At 38.1% G+C, this 21,303-nt stretch overlaps 1 protein-coding gene across 2 annotated transcripts in view; it reads right to left on the bottom strand.

The window, feature by feature from the left end:
* Nucleotides 1–21,303, bottom strand: part of FBXO11 (F-box protein 11) — a 79,251-nt gene that overhangs the window by 20,252 nt on the left and 37,696 nt on the right. The window contains exons 2-9 of one of the 2 annotated variants that reach the window (XM_040612398.1): nucleotides 19,891–20,018; nucleotides 19,694–19,775; nucleotides 12,958–13,099; nucleotides 11,496–11,625; nucleotides 10,338–10,421; nucleotides 10,125–10,257; nucleotides 4,989–5,095; nucleotides 4,779–4,890 (exon numbers count right to left, since the gene is read on the bottom strand). In XM_040612398.1, coding sequence (XP_040468332.1) covers nucleotides 4,779–4,890; nucleotides 4,989–5,095; nucleotides 10,125–10,257; nucleotides 10,338–10,421; nucleotides 11,496–11,625; nucleotides 12,958–13,099; nucleotides 19,694–19,775; nucleotides 19,891–20,018 — 918 coding nt within the window. Of the gene's footprint in view, nucleotides 1–4,778; nucleotides 4,891–4,988; nucleotides 5,096–10,124; nucleotides 10,258–10,337; nucleotides 10,422–11,495; nucleotides 11,626–12,957; nucleotides 13,103–19,693; nucleotides 19,776–19,890; nucleotides 20,019–21,303 lie in introns of both variants that reach the window. The other variant, XM_040612397.1, reaches the window with a different exon arrangement.

Here is a 21,303-nt window from a genome sequence, read left to right on the forward strand (position 1 = left end):
GCTTATATAATAATTCATTCTTATGAAAGTTCTCACTCATTTATTTCCCTACATTAGGCTGACTGTACACTGACTGTTCACAACAAAGGACAACAAAAATATAATAAAATTCTATGCTAATTACCGCCTTATTTTACTTCCCTTTAAACTTTCATAACCCAGTACTTCAAAGAGCCCAAAGAAATAATAGTTTTGTGGCACACAAAGACACACTGTCTAACTAAAGATGAGCAGGAGACAAACAGCACAATCTCAAGTACTAAACCAACAGGTCTCTTCCCAGCTAAATGACAAAGCTCCTCGGATGATTCCAGCTACCATACCATTACTCAGAAAACAAACTCTTTTCAGGCAACTAGACCTCAGACTGCTCAGGACTTCATCAGAGCAGCTCCATCCCCTGAACTTCACAAAGTGGGAAAACATGAACTTCTGCAGCCACTGAAAATCAACAGCAGGTTCACAGTGATTTCAGAAAGGCAAGTCATCTCAGTGTAATAAGTAGCTGGCCAGCGTAGCGCACGCCTTCCCCACAATTAAACATCGCTAAATAACCAAGCCAGTACACGCTCTATTAGTAAGTTTTCATATTACCTTTCTAGCATAGTACCACAAAGACTATAGTTTAATAATTCATAGACTCATTTACAGAGCTTTTTTTTTTTTTTTCAAATCCTAAAGAAATTATTTTGATTGTCTAGTCTGACCTTATGAATAATACAGGCTATAATAATTCCCCGAATTAATTCTTGCTTCAGTTCTAGTAGCAGGAACTTCAGCACATATCTTTTAGAAACACATTTAATTTTGATTTGAGTATTTCCAGCAACTGAGAAAGCACCATAAAACTTGTTAACTGGTTACAGAGTTGTTACCCTGTTAATTTACACTTTAATTGCTCATCTGAATTCCTCCAGCTTTAACACGCAGATACTGGTTCTCTTTATACCAATGTATGCCACACACAATGCACACACGTATTTAGCGCAAGCAATTTACTCCTTTAGCCCTCTTGATAAAGTAACAAATGTCAGTATGTTTTTTATTATAACTGACTTTTCCTGCTTTATTTTGTAGGCCTTTTCACAGAACTGTTTCCGAGTTTTCAACATGTTGCTATGGTCACCAGGAAAGAGCACTTTATTCTGAAGCAGGACTAAGCAAAGGTGTAAGAGTCTCTTTCTTCTGCTCAATATTTCCACAGGTGTAACTAAGGATCACATCGGTTCTTTTGGCCACTCGACTACACAGAGGCTCATATGTAGCTGTTTACCCACTTTCACCCTCTAAGCTTCTCCCAGGAATCCAGCTTCTCGGGACAGAGATTGATCACTTAAAACTGGGAACAAAAGCAAGTTGTGCGTATAACCTTCACACTTGTCCACAGTAATACGAATGTTGTTTGAGAGCCCACCTGCCAGAAAGGGCATATAAATAACCAGGAGGATGGGTTGCTAACACCTTAAGTCTTCATCATCTACAAATCTCATCAGCATGCATTTTATTTCTTCTCTGTAAGTCACTGATAAAGTGGCTTAAAGTCAAGAAGTCATCTTTATAAATGGCTTTTTTGTGGCTGTTTCAAATTACCCTGAAAGTTATTTTTCATCTATTTAATGTGTGCTCTGGTAATTCTGTAAAATTCTAATGTTTTAAGGCATCACATGTTGAAGTCAAATATTTTTCAAGGACCTATGTAATTACACTGGGACTGCTACCTTTGTTTAGTCAAAGAAAGTAATCAAAAATGTTAAACAGTGTGATGCAACCATTATAACTTTCTGTAAATATGCATTAGTTTGCTTCAGACATATGTTTCAAATTCTTGATTGACCAACCCCCCACATTTACTCTCTCGTTATTCTGCCCAGGATCAACAGGCAGCACTACCTGCCGTACTTCATTCTCGTTAGTCTCCCCCCTGCCCCAGGGACATACACCTCTCACCCAGGTTTCAAGTTACTGATGATACATAATAGGAGCCCAGAAGATTTCTTGGCCGGTTCTTTTTAAACTCCTGCACGATTTTAGAACGTCTATTTTTACAGCTGTTTAACCTCATCCACGGTTACTGTCAAGAATGGAACGTATTTCATTATCCCTCTAGGGTACGAGCACATTTATCATTCCTGCCTATTCTCATTAAATATGGAACAAAAATTACACAACACTTTGCCATTCGAATTCTTCCATTCTATGATTGATCAGCATCACTGCTAAAACTACCTTCGTTCCCAAAGACGAGACACAAGGACTGTCTCTTCTAGACAGATCTTACATCTTGTCTTGTTTATCAATTTCCTTCTGGGGGTGAGGAATATTTTGTTGGGGTGTCTGGGTGAGGTGGGGTGTGTGTCTCTGTTTCTTGCAATTCCCAGTTTCCTACTTATATTAATTGCTAATAACTTCTCCTTTCTTGTATTTCATAATTGCTTTCACCCTCTTTCCTCTACCTCTTTCGGTGATACCAAGGAGACGTGGATTTTTTGGGAACCCACTGTGATGTTTTAAAAGCATACCTCTATCACATTTTGCTTATTTAAGTGAAAGCAATCTTTATTCTGATTCACGTCACTGGACTTATTATTGTTTGTGTCAAATTGGTCCTTTTACAGTATCAAGCACATGTACTGCTGGTTTAGGTTTTGTTTTGTTTACCCAGAATGTAACGATTGCACACACTTAAGCAATACCTCAAAAAGGCACGTTGCCATCCACTACTACTTTTATCTATCAAGGTGAAAACTAATACAGATTTCCTCTACAATGGATGCAATACAACCTCTGGGCTCAGGATCTTGCCATTTAAACTTCATTTTAAAATAATTCAAAGAGGCTTTGGATTGGCAGCAGTAGACCTCCAGCTTAAATCACTAGCACTTACATAGCTCACACCTTTACATATTACATACGTTAAGAGCTTTACACATGACATAACGTAGAAATATGCTTTAATGCAATTAGGAGATCTACAGAAAGGGTATCAAGCATGTGCTAGGAAAGATTTTGAATGCTTATGGATCAATATTTCAGAGATGTCATTGACTTGGAAACAGTAAATGCCTTTTCTGGCAGACTGCCATTCTTCCTGCCTTTTTACATGCACTCAGTACTTCCTGAGTAGGTTATAGCAAGGCTGGGCAGGACTTGAAGTCAATAAAAATTAATAATCAATAAGTGATGATAGCACAGCCTACACAGCCCCCCAGACTGACAAGAAATTTTAACTGTGGGGAAAAGAAGCAACAATTCAATGCAGCAAACATTCAGAAATCCAGAATAGTGGAGAGGGCAAAAGTTCAAAATTCTTAGGAACAGCCTTCCATAATGAAAAGTGGTCATCACTAAAACTATCAAAGCTTAGTTTTAACATACAATTTTCAAAGACATCAAGATCTACTAGCTTACCTATGAGCACCTTTCAACATGAAGCCATGCAGCTCTTCAACCTATTTTTATAACCAAACTGAACGTGATCCAAGAAACAACTCTGATTTGTTATCAGGGTCCCCAATATTGGTACATAGGAACTTCCAGAACAAATTTTCTTTGTATACTTCAGTTTCCCAGTATTTAGCATTAAACAAAGAAATCTAGATACTGAGAGCAGCTAGCTGTCCTTTGTTCCTCTTTTTTCCATTTTTAACACTTCCACATATTAGCTGATAGGTCTCCAATAAAAGAGGTGGTGATGTGAAGCATAGAGGTGCCTTGACCAGAACTGTACAGCTTTATAGCCTGAAACCCCCAAGAGCAAGCGTCTCTTCCTCTACAAGACACAGACAAGGAATCCTTCCACTGTTCTTATTATGGTTCCCTGCAGAATTCCCTCCTCCATAGTTTGTACCAGAAAAGCGCAGGTTTTATATCTAGTTTAAGATCTCCTTGTCTCCTTGCCTTCACGTTGAGCTGAGCAACCTTTATGCACATTCTGCTGTGTAGATCCATCCCATTTCACTAGCTGAACTTAGGTATATAAAATTCACATCGCCATTTCCATGCAAAGACTGAGTATCTTAATTGTCTCGTCCCTCTTCTGACACTCCGTTTCACCTGGTTGTGTTCAAACACGTTAAGCTTGCCACGTCTTGAGTCTAGCGACTGCAGACCACCATGTCTTCCTGCCAACAACTGTGAACTGCCATCCAGCCTCTCACCTCCACTGCCTCTGACCCTTTCTTTCCTTAATCTAGAATACCAATGTTTCCCCACAGCAGGATTCCTTATCATCTCTGATGGTGAAATGAGTCTAACTTTCCACACTATGCATTTCTTCTGTCTGTATTGCTAGGAACTCATACTTGGAGTATGTCAAGTCATTCTGCTCTTGACAGGAAAGTGAACTTCGCTTAGCATTTACAGCTCATGACTGTTTTAATACCATCAATCCCAATATGGCATATTGCAATGAACCTAACGTACAAGTGCCACGTGTGTCCCCTTCAAAAGCCCTCTCCTGCCAGCTAGGATTACATATATACCAAAACCAGGTAAGTCTGTATACAATTTTAAGTGTCACTTTTCAGGTTTTAAACTCTTTGCCCTGAGTCTCCAAACCAATTCCAATAGAAGACCAAGTAGACAAGATCACAGAGTCTTGGATAGAAAGACATCACTGTAATAATGCCACTCCAAGGCTTGCAAACCTGCATTAAACACCTGCATCAAAAATTGAAATATGTCAATAGTGATCATAATTCGTGTGCTGCTTCCATGTGTCCTGGTTAGTTTAGTACCTTTCAACAGTGTTACTTTCAAACAATAAAAAGCCTACTAACCTGTACAAGTACTTCGAATAATACAGTGATCTATAATTGGACTGCAGTTCACTGTAATCTCTAAGCAGTGGTGTGCATTGTGGTGCTGAGCAGATTTGTCATCAGGGTTGAACTGCAAAAGACAGACAATACAGAAGCGTAGTGTTTATTTAATTGCTCAGGCATTAAAATGAAATGATTAAAAGCTCTGCTAAAGTTTGAGAATCTTACCCTGATTGTCATATATCCAACATAGGCATCTTCAGAACCCTCCATAAAAACGAAGGTGGAATCTCTAGTGTTTTCTATTATAACTTTATCTGCTACTTTTCCAGGTGCTGTAAAGAAGACATTAATTGAGTCTTAGTTTATGTCACCAAAAAAAAAAAAAATCCTCAAAAGATTTACAGAATTCTCTTCAAAGCAACGAAGGAAAATGAATACTACTCTTGGCACATACATTCTTTACATCAGAAGAATCTTAAAACACAAGGTTTCAAAGATAATGAAGAAACCAGTCTTTAACTAAGACAATCTTGCACCAATTTAGTATCTAGTACCACGAGAAAAATCTTCTCTTGTACAGAGCTAGTTTTTGACTACTACTTATTATGAACTGAATTAACAGTTTAAACATGGGTACCAGTCCAGAAGCACTATAATTCTGTTACTAAGTACAATTTATTTTGTTACTCCAAACCCTTTTATTCAAGCTAAACACATACATTCCATCACTAATTTGAACCAAATTAAACAACTACTTAGTAATCTGCTCACGACCTATGAGTGACCTCCTCACACTTCTCAAATGGAAGATTCAGTTTTGAATTGATATCCTCATTATGCTTCAGAAGAACACCTAAAATTGGACTAAACTATACTTCTGAAAGCATGTACAGAAGGTTTCAAAGCGGTTTGTCTGCCAGCTCCCATAACCTGCAGGCTGATTTCCTGTGTGAGCAGCAAGGCTCTGCTCTGTTCTTCACCCCTAATGCAGAGGAAGGAAATGTTTACATTGGTGCGGTAACAGCCAGCAGAGGGGGTACAAGGTAACGCCAGCCCTACGTTGGTACACATTCAATGATGCATACACAAGGAAGACAGTTTTGTCAGATTCAAAACTGCGCATTAAATATGCGAGCCAGAAGAAGCCTTCTCAACAGACAAAATGTAAATATGGAAGTTTCACATATTATAGCAGGTAAGTTATCTGATAGGAATTTCAAACCATTCCCAACTCAAGACACACAAACGTGACCAGACATCTGCCTTAAACTCTATTTTATTGAAGAGCCTACTCACAGGATTTCTTATGAGCAGATCTTTCTGCTGTCTGTTGACACTAGTACAGACAAGTGGTATGTCCTGTTCTTTATCACTTCTGCAGAGAGGTGCCAGTCAGAATGAAGCAACATTTACATCATTATCCAGCCTGTTCTCACTATCTAAAAGCCAGATCTCTGTTTTCATTGCTGCAGAGCTGCAAATATTTTAAGGTAGTCTAGCTCTTCTTCGTACCACTATTCACTTAGTACTAGATAACAACTAAAAGAGGCTTTGATGAGGATTTGTGTCATCATACAAAATCGTTTCTGTGGTCTAGTAACATTTATATATAATATATAGAAATAAAAATATATAGATTTGCCAGTGCAAATGCACTGGCATACACACATCTGTATACCTCACCCCCTGAGAAAGAATGACACGGTATTGCAGGTGAACCAAAACCAGAAAATAAATGGAACCCTTAACAGGAAATAAGAGCCATAAATTAATATCAGAACTGCGTTCCCTTTGGGGAAGGGGCAGGGGGGGAATTGCTCTTCACAATGGATGCTCTGAAACTGTCAAACAAAGCAGAGATTCGTGGAATCGTGCTTGGAGGCATTCGCCGTGCACTCGGATGATGTTCTCTACAGACATCTCTTTCCTCTCAGCACATGAGTTACTTTACAGGTCTCTGAGTTTGGGAGGTCCCAGGATGCCCGTTATGGAACATGCCAATTACTAACACCACTGCGTTTAGATCCACCCCCAGGAAAAGGCTGAGGAGGGAAGGGGACTAGCTCAAGCATTGGCTTCTTATGAAATTCATCAGAGAAACCCTGTGACACATCCTATTAAGTCTTCGCAAAAGAATTACTCAGAGAAATACCTGTATTTCAGCTTTTGGCTTAGACCGCTTTAGAAGAGAGAAACCAGCATAAGAAAGGGGAAGAAAAGAAAACGGCCCCTAATTTTGTAATCAAGCAAAACACAGTTCTCAAGAAGTCTGTTTGCTGAAGTCTAAGGGAGCTGTGTTCCATGGGATCAGAATTCACACTCAGTTTAAGGACCAAGATGAGACCATTTAGAAAAAAAATTAACAGAAAGCCTACAATAATGGAGTGCCTAAAGAATTAAAAATTAACTGGATGTTGCCTCGGAATTATTTTAGTCCTCAAAAGGAATAAAACAATTTCACTTTTCAGGGCATTAACAGAAGAATAACCAGATTTTTCAGGAAATAGTTGCAACCTTGTTCCATTGTACCAGTCAAAAAATGCTGAGGCCCTTTCAGATCTTGCAGTCTGTAAAGTCTACAGTAAAGAACACAGCTCTAAACTGGTCTAAACCACAGTTTTCAATTCAAAGATGCAGAATGGGTTCTTAAAGAAGAGTTCAGGCATATGGAAGTTCTCCTGCACTTAAAAGTTAAAAAACACCTAATTAGGACCATCTTTATCATTTTAGATTTTTCTACTCTTAAAATCACAATAATTCTTATTGGCTTTACTAATTTTTTTCTTGACTGGAAAATCCTTCAATAATCTCTTTTGCACTTACTGGCACATTGTTTATGTCAAATGGAAAATAAAGTGAAAGAATGAAAGCTGTATCTCCTAAAATACAGAACACGCACATATTCAGTGAAGATTCTCAGATCAGGACATATGTCTGTATGCTGAAACCCAGCTACTAAGATGAGAGACTTCACATCTTGAGTGAGATGAGCACTCCACGGAGGGCTTGTATTCATGCAGCGATCTGCCCCCCCCCCTCCCCAAGCATGCAAAGTAGAATTCCTTTAAGAAATTCACAGCTATTTGTTCACTGAACCAGATGCATCAATTTTCTTACAGGACCTCTACCCTAGCTTCTTACTTGACAGTTCAGATAAGCCACAGTACTAGTAACACATCCAGAGGCTTTCTTCTGAACCTGACTCCTTCCCCTAGATTTAAGGAAAGAAAGAAATAACCCCAAAATTAAACAGAACAACAAACCTAGAATACCAGGTGCTATTTTCTAAGAACATGTTGCTTATATGAGAAAGCAGAAGCTTCTTAAAAGCTTGAGGTATGTAAAGCTGCCTTTCTAATAATGCTGTCCTTCTGAAGAAGTCAGCAGAAGAAACTATTAAAGAAATTTGAGTAGAACTGCGGCGAGATTTGGTACTGCCTTAATCCTACCATTCCGAAAAGCATGCCAGACTGAACAGAGAAGAGGTAGTTCTCCAAGGCTTAGTGGTTCACTTTAATTTGTTTTCTTTTCCAGACAAATGAAAATTGACTCCCTCTGCAATGTCACTCACCATTCAGTGGAGAAAGTCTGAGGAAGCAAAAAAGTCAGCAGTGCCAGAAACGAAAATGTAAATACATCTAGCATTTCTGGATTCCTCCTGGAGATTTTGTTCCCCAAGACAGCTATTGTGTTACAAAAATACACAATGCAGATCCCTTGCTTTTAAAGAACTGTAGTTAAGATAACTGTTTTTCTGAATAACTTAATTCCAGTGCAAGGGAAAGCATAGGGCCTTTCAAAATCTAAAAGGAACCAGAGAACATGCAGAAGTTTAACCAGACATCAAAGATGTCGTTTCAAGTTTCATGAAGTAATTGAGAAATTATCTTAGGACAGGGCTGATCCAGTTTCTTCTGGATTTTAAACACTCCATGAATATGACTTGCCCTATTTGTACTGGCATCTATTACTGCCATCCTCTATCCAAAACAGAAGCCAGGGGTATTTTGTCATTTGTCTAAGGCCACGTCTGCATTAGCAAGCACTGCGGTGCAACATGAGTGGTACTACAGAGCGAAATAGTGCTGAGGATCAGACATCCATGCTGCATCTGTTGTGGGGCAGCAAGGGTAGAAGATGCTGTGACTTTGGACTAGTCCTAACCTGGTCCCTCTGACTGAACATACACCAACCACTGGAGTGCAGTAAGAATATTCTAGGAACGCATCTCTTTAATTAGTCTCATCCAAAAAGAATCCAGTTTGTGCTCCACAACACAAACCAAAACACTGTAAGTAGGGATGTTCAAGATGTTAGCTTCAGAAACGTAGTAATGAACTGACAAACTAACATACTAAGGCAGCTGCATCTTGCAGCTCTGCAGGGACAAGTTTTAAGACTAACGCTGGAAACACTCTGACTGCATTGCTCAAAGCTATTCTCACTGCCAAGGCTGCAAAACCCAGGCAAGAAGTGCCAGAACAGGCTCACTCAACAACAAAACAGTTGTTACGCAGAACAGATAGATAACTGAAAAGGACTTTTTAAAAAACAAACAAAAAAACCCACAAAAAAACAAAGCCCCCCAAAAACCATAAAAAACTCCCACGACAAACAACTCACCACCCAAAAAACCCAACCAACCACCCAAAAAAACCCAACACAGACAATATCTCAGAAAAAGCAGGCAGCAGGCAATTCACTTCTGGGTCACCACAGACCGTAAGACAGTCTTACTATGCCATGTGCTACCAGGGATCAGCATATTCACAGTAGGTCAAGAAAATCAAATAGCTTCACAAGCACCACAATTTGCAGCCAGGTGTATTCTATCAACTTCCTAAAACATTCCTATTCTGAAAGTCATATTTCCTTCTCCATTAAGGTTCTCCTTTAGAGGGGCTAGTTGGGAGACAAGCCGAGAAAGAACCTCCAGTCTCAGAATCTTTCTGCTGGATGCTCTCATTTCCTTCCTCGAGACGGAATTATGATGCTGAAAAAAATGGGACAGATACTAATTTGGGCTTGCTCTCACTGCTGGATTCTACTCTGGAGATAGGTTATATATACACAAATTTCCTAAGAACCACCTCAAAATTTCAACTGCACTCATGTAACAGTGTATACTTTCTGACAAATTCAGGTTTTTTTCTCCTAATGAAATGAAGAGATAAATAAATTATTCCAAGAACTAACAAGCAGACAATGGTACCTCAGTCTGAAGCATCAGTTAATTTGGCGACACTTGTACAGAAAGACTGGCATTTGTACTGGGTATTTAATGCACCATAATATCTTTGTAATTAGGGTGTAATTAACACAAATCATATTTGGAGACAAATAGGATCTCTGTTTAAATACCTGCACCGATCATGGTGATTGGAGATTCTATATATATCCATTCATCAGTATATATACCAGAGTGAACAAAGATAAGTCCATCAAAATGAGCTTCCTGAACTCCACCAAGAGCATCCTCAATGGTATCGTAATACTAGAAGAAAAGGGACAAGTTTAGAGAAATATCCACGCAAAGATACATAGATATTCTTAAGAACAGCTTTAGAAACATACCAACATATTTTCTCTTCCTTTGTATCTTGCAGGATTACTGTAGAAGTGTTCAGCAAAACCTGGCTTTACATGTGCTCCTTTGTACTGAAACAAGGAAAGATATTTTATGATAAGCTTGCAGATAGGTGGATCTGAATGCACAGATGAGACCTACTAAACCCCTAATTAATAAGCCATTTGCTGACACCCATTTGTTCCAGGAACTAAGGATCATATTTGACCTCCCAAATCAGGCAACCAATTTGAAATGGCAACATCAAAACTAGTCTGAGCCTAAGAGCAATCAACTAAACCAAGAGGTTAACCTACTTCCACAGCCAGAAGCCTCTGAAGTGACTGAAAATGTTCACACACCTTATCCACTCCACAGCATTCTAATTTCTACCTTTTTATTTTCTAGCCGCTTGCCACAAAACAAACTGCATTTATACGGCAAGGAAAAAAGAAACCTACGCCTTCACTTTTGAGTGAGTACTGAACAAAGACGCCAAGTCAAAGATTTGTCCTCAACAAGCTTCAGAATTTCATGAACCAATTACACACAGCACTGTACAATACACTCACCTCAGTATCTGTTTCCCTTACTTACGTTCTTCAAATATCATGCCCAGCCATCCTTACAACACCTTTGACACTTTGGATTAGAGGTCCAATCATACACCTTAAAGCTAACTTGTTTAGCTCCAGTCATGTCAGCTGCAAATCTCTAAGCTTAAGTGATATTATCAATATATTGTTTGCTTTACTAGAGGAAGATGCATATGAATCTGATAAGTAGCATGCACACTGGTTAGTAAGATATGACGACAACAATATATTTGAAGTTTATTTGTGTGCCACAGATCATGACAATCTCTTCCACGGGATTTCAGTGATGCAAAACACCAGGCAAACCCAAGACAGGAGAGCTGGATGCTCAAGCATTCCACTTTACCATGATGTGTCTCTCTGAAGTGTGCCTCAAAACAGGAAATAACTTCAGATACTCCCCTACTGCATAACACAACAGGAATATCTCTTCCCACCTCCTCAGTCCCATCATCTTATTTAAAGTTTAAAACCAAAATAATTACTATTGTCAGCCACATTTCAGAAGTTGAGGTTTTTGCTTTTATAAAATCACCTTTAAATTGGAATATAAATGAATATTATCGTTACCAGTTGCTGAAAGCTTTCTTTCCAGGGATTTGGATGTTCATATTCTTCTGGATTAATCTGATAAAATTTACCAGGTTCAGGATGCATCATTGGACGAGTGTACTCAAATACTTCCATATACAATCTTTTCCTGAGCAGAAATGTCAAGCAGAAAAGAAAATTAATGTATTTCTGATTACTCTTTCATTTGAATGTAACGCCAAATGTTAGAAACTGGGTTTTTTCCAAAAGCATTTGCCAGTCTGTGACAGTGATTTTGACCAAGATCAGTAACAACCACTTAAAAACATTTCCACAACAATTTTTCTGTTGGACTGACTGCTGTTTTTCTAAGAAAAAATTTTGACATGCGTTTCACGATCCAAGCAAAGAGTTCTCAACATGTAATTTTCATGAAGAAATTTAAGCAGTTAGTTACACTGTGTGTGGAATCAGAGTCTAATTGCACATCAGCTACGGCACTGCCTTAACACTTACAAAAGCTAGTACTATAAGAAAATTTAAGACAAAGCGTGCTACCACTTCTTCCTCACCTTGGCAAAAAAAAGGCTGAAAAAATGCATTCATGGAGAACAAATGATGCATTGTATTTCAAAAAGAGTTAATCAGTGGACAGATTACAGTGGCTTAAAAAGAACGAAACAGCACACAACTGGATTTTTTTATTAGTGCCAGAATACAAAAAATTGCACTGTCTGAGTGTGCTGGTATTAAGCCCAGACTTACTGGATGCCACTGAATCTCAGAAGGTGTACTTCATCTGACAAGATATCCCCAGAACTGTCTTTAGGACAGTAAGGAAAAAAAGAAGGGGGTGGGATTTTAATGATGTTATATTCAATTTTTTTTCTTTTAATCTTAAATCTTTCTTTTTTAAAAAAACAGCCTAAGAAACGTGATTTTTTTTCTCTTATAAAAATTACAGATAATTTAGATCCCATTTATCCAAGCTCTCAAAAACCCAGAGGTAGGGTGGATTCATGAGGGAAAACAGCCTGACTATCCAACCATTAAACAAAACAAACAAAAAATCAAACGAAATAAACATACACACAAAAATCTAATTAACACTAGACAAAACTTGCATCTAATATTAAAAAATGTGTTGTTTCTTCTGCATCAAGTAACACAATCCCCACAGTAGCCTGAAAAACTTTGAAGAGGGGAAGAAGGAAAGGAGTAGCTACTGAAGGTATATTTAAAAAAAGATTTAAAAATCTTTTTTTAAAGAGCTGTTATTTAACTAGTATCTACACTACTAGAGAATCAGAAGTTTCACTGTTTAACACATAACCAGATATTCCTAAGTAACAAATAATGCTTAAGTAAACCAGACATACTAAAACACAACTGGTTTTAATCTAACTAATTGTAACCAACATTTCAATTTTTCTATTGTACTGGCATCTCCTGCTGCACATCCAACATTTCTCAAGATAATGAGGAATAGCTTTTCACTTACCACAAAATTGGATCATTAGCCAGCTCACTGAAGCGTTTACACACACAAGCTGCTCTACAGAGATCCTGCTCCAGCAGGTAGGAGAAGATCTTTAGAACCACTTCATCCGGCAACTTCTCCTGAAGATACTGTTCTGCAGGTGCTGCTATTAAACAGTAATCTATGTGAGATTATCGACATATTTAACCAGCCCAAATCCTGACCAAAACAGGTCACCAACTTGCCATTTGAAAGAGTCCCATTTAAAATGTCAATGATCTCAAAGGAATTTGTTTTTTTTTTAAAAAAAAATTTCCTTTCATCTAAATCTAAAGGCAAAAAAAGAGCTAAATAGTTGACTCTGGAGTCAGGTAGGAGTTACAGGCTTCAAGTCCTCTTTCAAAACTTTTTAGTTCACCTTTTGTACTGGAGGAATCAGTCTGCATACAACTGCAGACATTAAGTAGGCTACTGTGCACGTTCCAGATATACTGGCTCCTCACTGCTATTAGCTTCACTGTGGTTCAATTAACCCACATTATCCATAGGATAATAATAATAATACAGCCCCAAAGTCAGAATCTCTGCAAATGTTTTCAAACACAAATTTACTCAGAAATAGTCACTGTCTGGAAGAGCTACTAGTAAAACTCCCTTGTTCTCCCACAATGAACACACTGGGAGAAGGGATGTCTGGGATGCAGGAAACCAGTAGCCAGCAACAATTCCAAAGTCTCCTCCCTTCCACTAACTCCCATTCATGCTCTTTCTTTTAAAATGAAAAATCTAAGCCAGAGGAAGCGTTACCCTTGCCAGATGTATTTCTTGAGAGAGGTTTGAGAAAGTGGCATTCCCGTACCATTGTGTGGAGATGCCGAGTGCGCTTCGTTAACCCCCCGCTCCTGGGCACACGTGCACTACATACAACAGATCGTATAGGAAACCCCCAGCTGTCGCTCGTGTTCTCACCAGACCCTTCTGTGGCAGGTAACCTCACAGCAGAGATCTGTCTGCACAGGTCACTTGTTTGGTTATTGTCTTTGGGATCCTTCCTCAGGCAGAACTGTACAGAGCAGCTTCCAAAGTTCAGAGGATTTGTACGCAAGGCATTAAAAGCTCCTGCTACATTCATAATACAATTACATCCATGTAATGCCTCTTGCATTATTCATTTTTTCCTAGAACATCTGAACCTAGGGAGCAATAGGATCATGATTTTGGCTACTACAGGAAGACTACTAAAGTGACCCTCAGAAAGATGACCTGCTAAATTTGAGGGAATAATATTCTGAAAAATAGTGTCCACGTGAGATTATACAAACACACAGACACACACACACACAAGAAAGAAAAAGAGGTAAGCCCCAAGTCCTCCCTGGGCCAAGCTGCACAAAAAACTACATTACCTCTAGCTAGAAGAGAAAGAAGATATGAATTGCAAGGACCAGAACTGTGGCTTTTATGAAGATGCTAAACTGTGGTCTACAGACCATATCACCAGAACCAGTGTACTATGAGAGAACCAATTACAGCTTTTTTCCCAGGGTGTCAAGCTTACATCTGTGGTCAGATCAGTTAGCAGAAATTCTGAAATATTACTGACTTTCCCTGAACCTGTTCCCTGTTTCACCATTGTATGAATGTCACCCTGGTTATTCACAAATACTGATTTCCACTAAGATGCTAGGCAGGCATTTACCCAACTGACTGATGGCTACTCTCAACAGTAACACAGCTTACAGTCACAAGGTATACGTACATGCCACTTTAATCAACAAAAATCTATGCTGTACAAAAAGGATGAGTGTCACCGCTTCACATGCCCATAGCTATTTGTCCCTAAGTATCCTTTGGGTTGCTAGTACTGATCGTGGACAGAATAAACCAGAACTTTTTTCTCTTCATCCTTACCCATCCTTCTCCAAACTGATTTTTTTATGGATCAGCTCCTTGTTGCAGTTCACAGCAAGCTACAGAAGTGCTAGCATAAGCACAAGGAAGGAGACAGGAAAGAATGTCCGGAAGCTGGCCAAGATACTCTCTTCAGCAGCAGTATTATTAAGGCCAGATTAAAAAATGTATTAAAAAAAACCAAACACCCAGCCACCCACAAACAAAAAACCAAACTCACCCCCACCCCCCCACCCCCCACTTCAGCAGCCAGTAAGTTAGCAAAACTAAGAAAAAGCCAAGTAGTCTGGAAAGGTCTTATGTTCAAGACACTTGGGGAACCCTAAGTCTGGGGACCATATACCAGCAGTCTATAAGGTGAGCATGGCTGGGCATCACTAAAAAAAAGTTACATACATGATCAATGCTGGTTTTTAAAAAGATCCTTTTCCACTGGAAATAGAAAGGTTCTTTCCTGCATCTAACAGGCAGCAGCAATTCATTCTACAGTCCTAATTACCCTTGAAATGCATCACAGGATAATTGGACACTGCTTCTGAACTCATCTTTTTCTGGTAGCTTTCCAGTTAGATATGGAGGTTCACTCTTCTGCTGGCTTACAAGTTGAAATGTGATGTTCAGAATGCAAGGCAGTACATCCTCACAAGCCCCCCACAACCTGTCTTCTGCTTTTAACACAGAAATCCCCAAGGTATGCGATTTGATCTTCTTCCCAAGACAATCAGTTACTTTCCTAAACAACGTGCAGATTTTTTTCTGCCTTCACGTTTTTATATACTAGGACCTTGATTAATTTTTTACCGAAGAGGGAAGTTCATGGTATAGTGCCTCCCATTGCTTAACAGTTCATATTCCCATTTTTCTCCCTAGGCCTTATCTCAAAATGAAAGTGGAAATCCAGATGTGTACCCCCACTGCATGGGGCAGGGACCAACTTAGAAATTGTCAAAAAAAAATATCTTCCAATTAAAGAAAAAATAAGGAAAAAAAAGCCACAATAAACCCTATATCCCCGTCAATTTTTCAGGATATATTTACTTGGAAACTTAAGCGCTGCTTAAAAATGAATATGATAATTTTACAGGTGGTTTGACTATCCTTACCCAAACCTTATTCCAAAATCCTGCAGAAGTGAGAGATTTAATTTATATTGCCCTTCTGCTCAATTAAGAAGAAGGGGTTTATTTAAGATTTTTTTTCTCCACTCAAATCACTGATACAGCGATTACTAGGTGGGATTCTTCAGTAAAATTTGAAAAACCTAATTTGCTTCTTAATGTGAAGACTTAAACATCCTCTGGGTTCAAGAAAGAACTCCATGTTTTTGTTTCGTAAAATCACACTTCATATTTAGGGTATCTTTCAGTAATCTGTCAAAGCAAGAATGCATTCAATATGTTCTTCCTCCCAGTTTACAAAAATAAGCCAGAACAGTTTTAAAGGTTTGTCTGGCCACCAAATCAGAAAGGCTGGTGTGCTGCTGCTCCTGACGGTTCTGTGCCTATTGACAAAGTGAAGGTTAAGCACCAAATGCATGCTCTTAAGAAACTGTCAGTTTTCCAAGTAAGTGTTAAAAAGAGACAAAAATAAGTAGTGCAAGAGGTCATCACCAATCTTTATCTTTGCCCTAACATAAGCTGTCAGTTGAACTATTTATGATTTTAATAAAGTGTTAATATATTAGACAACTGAAAATGTAGAAACACAGCTCGTTATGCCATTTTGTTTCCACAGGATATACATGAAGCTAATTCAGTTTCAATTTTGATCATTTAATAGACAGAAACTAGTACAGTAATACCAAGACAAAGGGCAGGGAAATCTGCCCGAAAGTGAATTACCTTCTTCGTACAGACACCAAGAACACTATCTCATGAATCTTGAGTTGTAAATTATATCTTGTACAGATACGTTTCTGTCCATTTTAGTGGAGAAACATAGCTTTTGTTCCTTAAGGAGGCCTTTAGTAAAAATATTTTCTTGTTAAGAAGTTGAAATATGTCAGAAAACATATTATGTTGTGTTCTTGGAAAAATATCCTTTAAATCAACAGGAAAAGTCAAGAGTAAATTTAAATAGGCATTAAGTTCTGTGAACTACAAGCTGTGCATGTACCTAATGTATGGAACCACCAACAAGCAATGCAGTAGCCTAGAGTCTCAGTATCTACTGCAACTCTGTAGGTCAGTGAAAAGAGACCTTAATTGTCCCTGAACTGGTCTTCCAGAGTATTAAAAGTCAGCAACAATAGCCAGTAATAGCTATGCAAATATAGTGATCTTAAAGCAAGAAAGGAAAAAACCTACGCAGTAATAAACAAAAAGGAAGAGTATGTCAAATGATTAAAACCCTGGATTAAAATGACATGAGGAGACAAGGAGTACTGAAGACTGAAATATCCCAGTAAACAGTAGCGTACATTTACAGTTCAGGTAATGTAAAAGCAACAGTCAGAATATGCTGAATTTAAACCTTTCTGTAAATCAGTAAGTATTATATTAGCATACGATACAAATATTTATATCAGTAAGATCTAAAAGCTGTAAATATTTTCCACAGATGTCAATCAAACGCACCAGTCAATTGTGATGCAAGCAGCACAGCCCCATCATAACTTTTTCCTTATCTAAATTTTTTGTTTCTTCATGTTTTGGTTTTCTACTTACAAGAGTTTGAGTGAAAAAATATTTACATATTTTCTATTATGTGTAGCTTTCTCATCAAAATTTTTGTATATTCACTAATCTTTCCACCTCAGGATTGAAGAACTCATTGTCCACCGGAGGACAGATTTACAAATAACAGAAAAAGAACCATGTCAATATTTCAAAAGTCTAATGTGTTCTTCTTGACAGTATCTAAGCCCAATTTTCTTTTCTTTCTTACAATTTGAAATAGCAGCCTTCTCTCGGCACCACTACTTCTGAAATCGGTATTAAAATAAGGAATAGTCTTCTGTTTTTCACACTAATGGCTCCACTCCAGTTGTAAGGAGAAATGCCAGTCAATTAAAGTTTCCATCTCTGGCAGATTTCCCTCAGGTCCATACAAGAAGGAATGGTTCTCCACCAAGACATCTTCCTATGTTTCTAGTCCCATGCCTTCATTTCATCTACATTTCTAAAATAAACAACTATATGTTCCAGAAGACATTATACAATCTTCACTGATGACAATCCAGAAAGTCTCATGCTTACAACTCAGTCACAACAGCTATCATTACCTAGGCTAACAAAAACCAGGGAAAAAACCCTAAAGAAATCTCACCGCAGTCAATGCTTGTACAAATCTGGAGGAATATTTCAAAAACTCAATGGGGAAAATAAAAACTAACCATTATCCATACCGGGAAAGAGGTAAATACAAAATGGATAGAGAAGGACACTCCCTCGTTAGATTGCAACTGGTTTGAATACAGTATTAAAAGTACAATTAGAAAATCATTGTTTACAATTCCTCTGATAATTCCACGCTGGAGAAGCCTCCACAATCCCCATACTTTCCCCACATGAACTCAAGAATGTAACAAAAGGAATGTGCAGTGAAAGTGTGGAGAATTCCTTTGGAAATTAGCATCATTCATGCTGCAATTTGTACCACAGGACTTGACTAAAGTTACATACCTTCACTAAAGCAAGGAGGCAAGTAAAAGTGTAATGAGGAACGCGTCAAAACTGAATGACCTTGAAGGAGAAATTACGAACTGGCAAGAGAAGCTGAGATTATAACAAGATGACTTTGCACAAGGCTTCAGATATCAAATCAGGAAATGAAACTGGAAGTAGATGACACAGGCTGATGTTCAGTTTGTTCTGGCTATTTCAAGTGTATAAGTCTGAGGTTAAATAATTCTTAAACAGCTGCTGAAATTAAAAGAGTTAATCAGAGGAGGATGAGAATAAAACGGGGAGAAAGAAAGAGACAGAGGACTTGAAAGATGAAATATACACTGTGGAGAAGGTGAGAAGCCAGATAGAGCAGACTTCAACAGAAACAATGAAAATGGACCAAAGCCTTGTGCTAGCCAGCTGCTCAGTTTTAATTCACTATGTTAAGGGAGACACGGACTAAAAAAAAACCCCAAGAAAAGCAACAGAAACCACATCAAGGAGAGTTGGCAAGCACTGGTGTTGATTTTCCAGGGAAAAGTGACAGCAGATCCCCTGGAACTAAAAAGCGTGTCAGGAGACAAAAAGGGGTAGAAAGAGAGACACTGAAAAATGACGTAGAAAAAAGAACAAGCAGGATATGTGTGCCAAATAGAACACACACACATAAACATACAATGTAGTTACACACAGATGTATTGCATGAATGTGTTATACAACATACATATACTGTAGATGTGTATGAAATACATACATGCAGGTATATGTGTATTTTTTATAAACACTCCCTCTCTCCACAACGAAGTGCTGTAATGACATACCAACACTACCTCTAAACAATATAGTGGAACAATACATCGATATGAGAAATGGTAAATAAGCCTCGACAGAGCACTGCACTATCACAGCATTACTACTTCTAACAGTAGCTTGGATACAACTATGCAGTGCTCTGAGAATAAAAAAACAGAAAAAAACAAAAACAACCCCCAAACCAACATGCCTGCAGTGAAGCAGGAAGACTGAAGGACCAGACTCTAAAAAAAAAAAAAAAAATCAGATTAAAATCATGCTTCCAAATTTGAAGTTCAGAACAAGTCTGCAGTTGTGTTTTCACTACTGTTCCTTAGTTGGAAAACAAGACAGGAAAAATAAGCTTGGGGGTGGCGTGTGTGTGTGTGAACTCAAAATGATTCCACCGATCCCACTACCACCTATTCCGTACAAAAAGTTATTACCTGATAAATCCTGGGATTTTCCAGATACTCGAGCACGTTTGGCTCTGTGACCGAAGTTTTCAGTAGCTGAAGTGGAGGCACCCTTTAATGAAATTAATAAGAATTAGTTGAGTCATTAGGCAATTTATGAAAACGATCAGTTAGCTCTGTATTCTTAAAACAGTAATCTTTACTTTACAATTGAAAACAGAAGTTACCTCCATACTGCTCTTTGTAGGGCAAGCTGTTCTTTTAGGTAGAAGAGTTTTTCTGCGAAGTTGGTATGGACTATTTTGTGCACCAGGACCTGATTCTTCTGCAACCATATCTGCAGGTACATCATCATCTGTCAACACACACACACAAAAAAAGGCAATTTGCTTATTGGAACTGTAGTTTTGTTTTACGCCAGAAAAATGCTGCAGAAATTTTCACAGTACATCCAGTCAGGAGGCTGGGGATGAAGTGCTAGAGCACAGAGAACTTCAGAATACACATGGCATAAAGTTACATGAGAACATACACATGAAGTAACTTATGTTTTCCATATGTAAACACCAGCTATACCAAAAACTGCTTAAAAGCAACCAACAAAACCACAAAACCCTAGGCTTTCTGTTTCTCTGCAAGCATATAATTCACTGCGCTAATTCTATCACCTCATTACCTCAAATGTTTCACCTAACACTATCAGCATAACGAGGAACAGTGAAATTTCAATTATTAACCAGATGTTATCAAGAAATCCTTTGGTAAACATGGCATTTAGTACAAAACTCAAGGCAGATTTTTCTCAAACATTTCAGCAATAGCCCAGGCCAGACTACAAATCCTTCAGTAAAAAAGGTAGTTTTAAACACATACATTCTGTTTGCCTAAATTATACTTAGAAAAGTAAGAGTATATTTTCTCCCTGCCACTTAAAAAAACCAAAAAAACACAGAAAGCTTGATGAGCATAATTTTAAGGGTTATTAATTCATGAGTTTCAATCTTCTGTGTTCATACATTTATTGAACATCCTTGAAACAAGCAAGGAAACTTATCACTGCACACCCTACAACTAGCATCACATTATAAAGTTAGAAGAATTTAAGAAAGGCCAGAGCAAAAGCCATCTTTAGAAAATAAGCTGCAGCCCAGCTCCACTTAAGAGGTATACTTTCTGCAGATTCTTAACTGTGAGAAAATAATTTTGGACTTCTTTTTAACTGCTTTTTCATTTTTAAACTGGGTAAAACATGATGTAGAAGTGATAGCCAAAAAAGAAATACTGTAAAGTAAGCACTTTTCCTGAGTATATTAGCATGAAGAGAGACTGATGTAAAACACAAAAACCCACGACACAAAACCCCAAAACAGCCCACCATGGAACACCCTACCCTTCAAATATTAAACCACTCTCTTTAAAAAAACAAAGAAAAGCAATTTTAAAAGGTCTAAAGATTCCCTTACATTTCAAGATTTTAATCTGATGATTTTCCTAAGGGTTTTGTGTTTGGTGGGTTTTTGGTGGTGGTGGTGTTTTTTGTTGTTGGCTTTTTGTTTGGTGGTTGGTTGTTTTTTTTTTTAACATAAATTACAAAACACTGCATTTATATAGGATTATGCATGCCATCATAGCCCTATTTG

The sequence above is a fragment of the Falco naumanni genome, chromosome 12 (genome assembly GCF_017639655.2).
Source record: "Falco naumanni isolate bFalNau1 chromosome 12, bFalNau1.pat, whole genome shotgun sequence".
NCBI lineage: Eukaryota > Metazoa > Chordata > Aves > Falconiformes > Falconidae > Falco > Falco naumanni.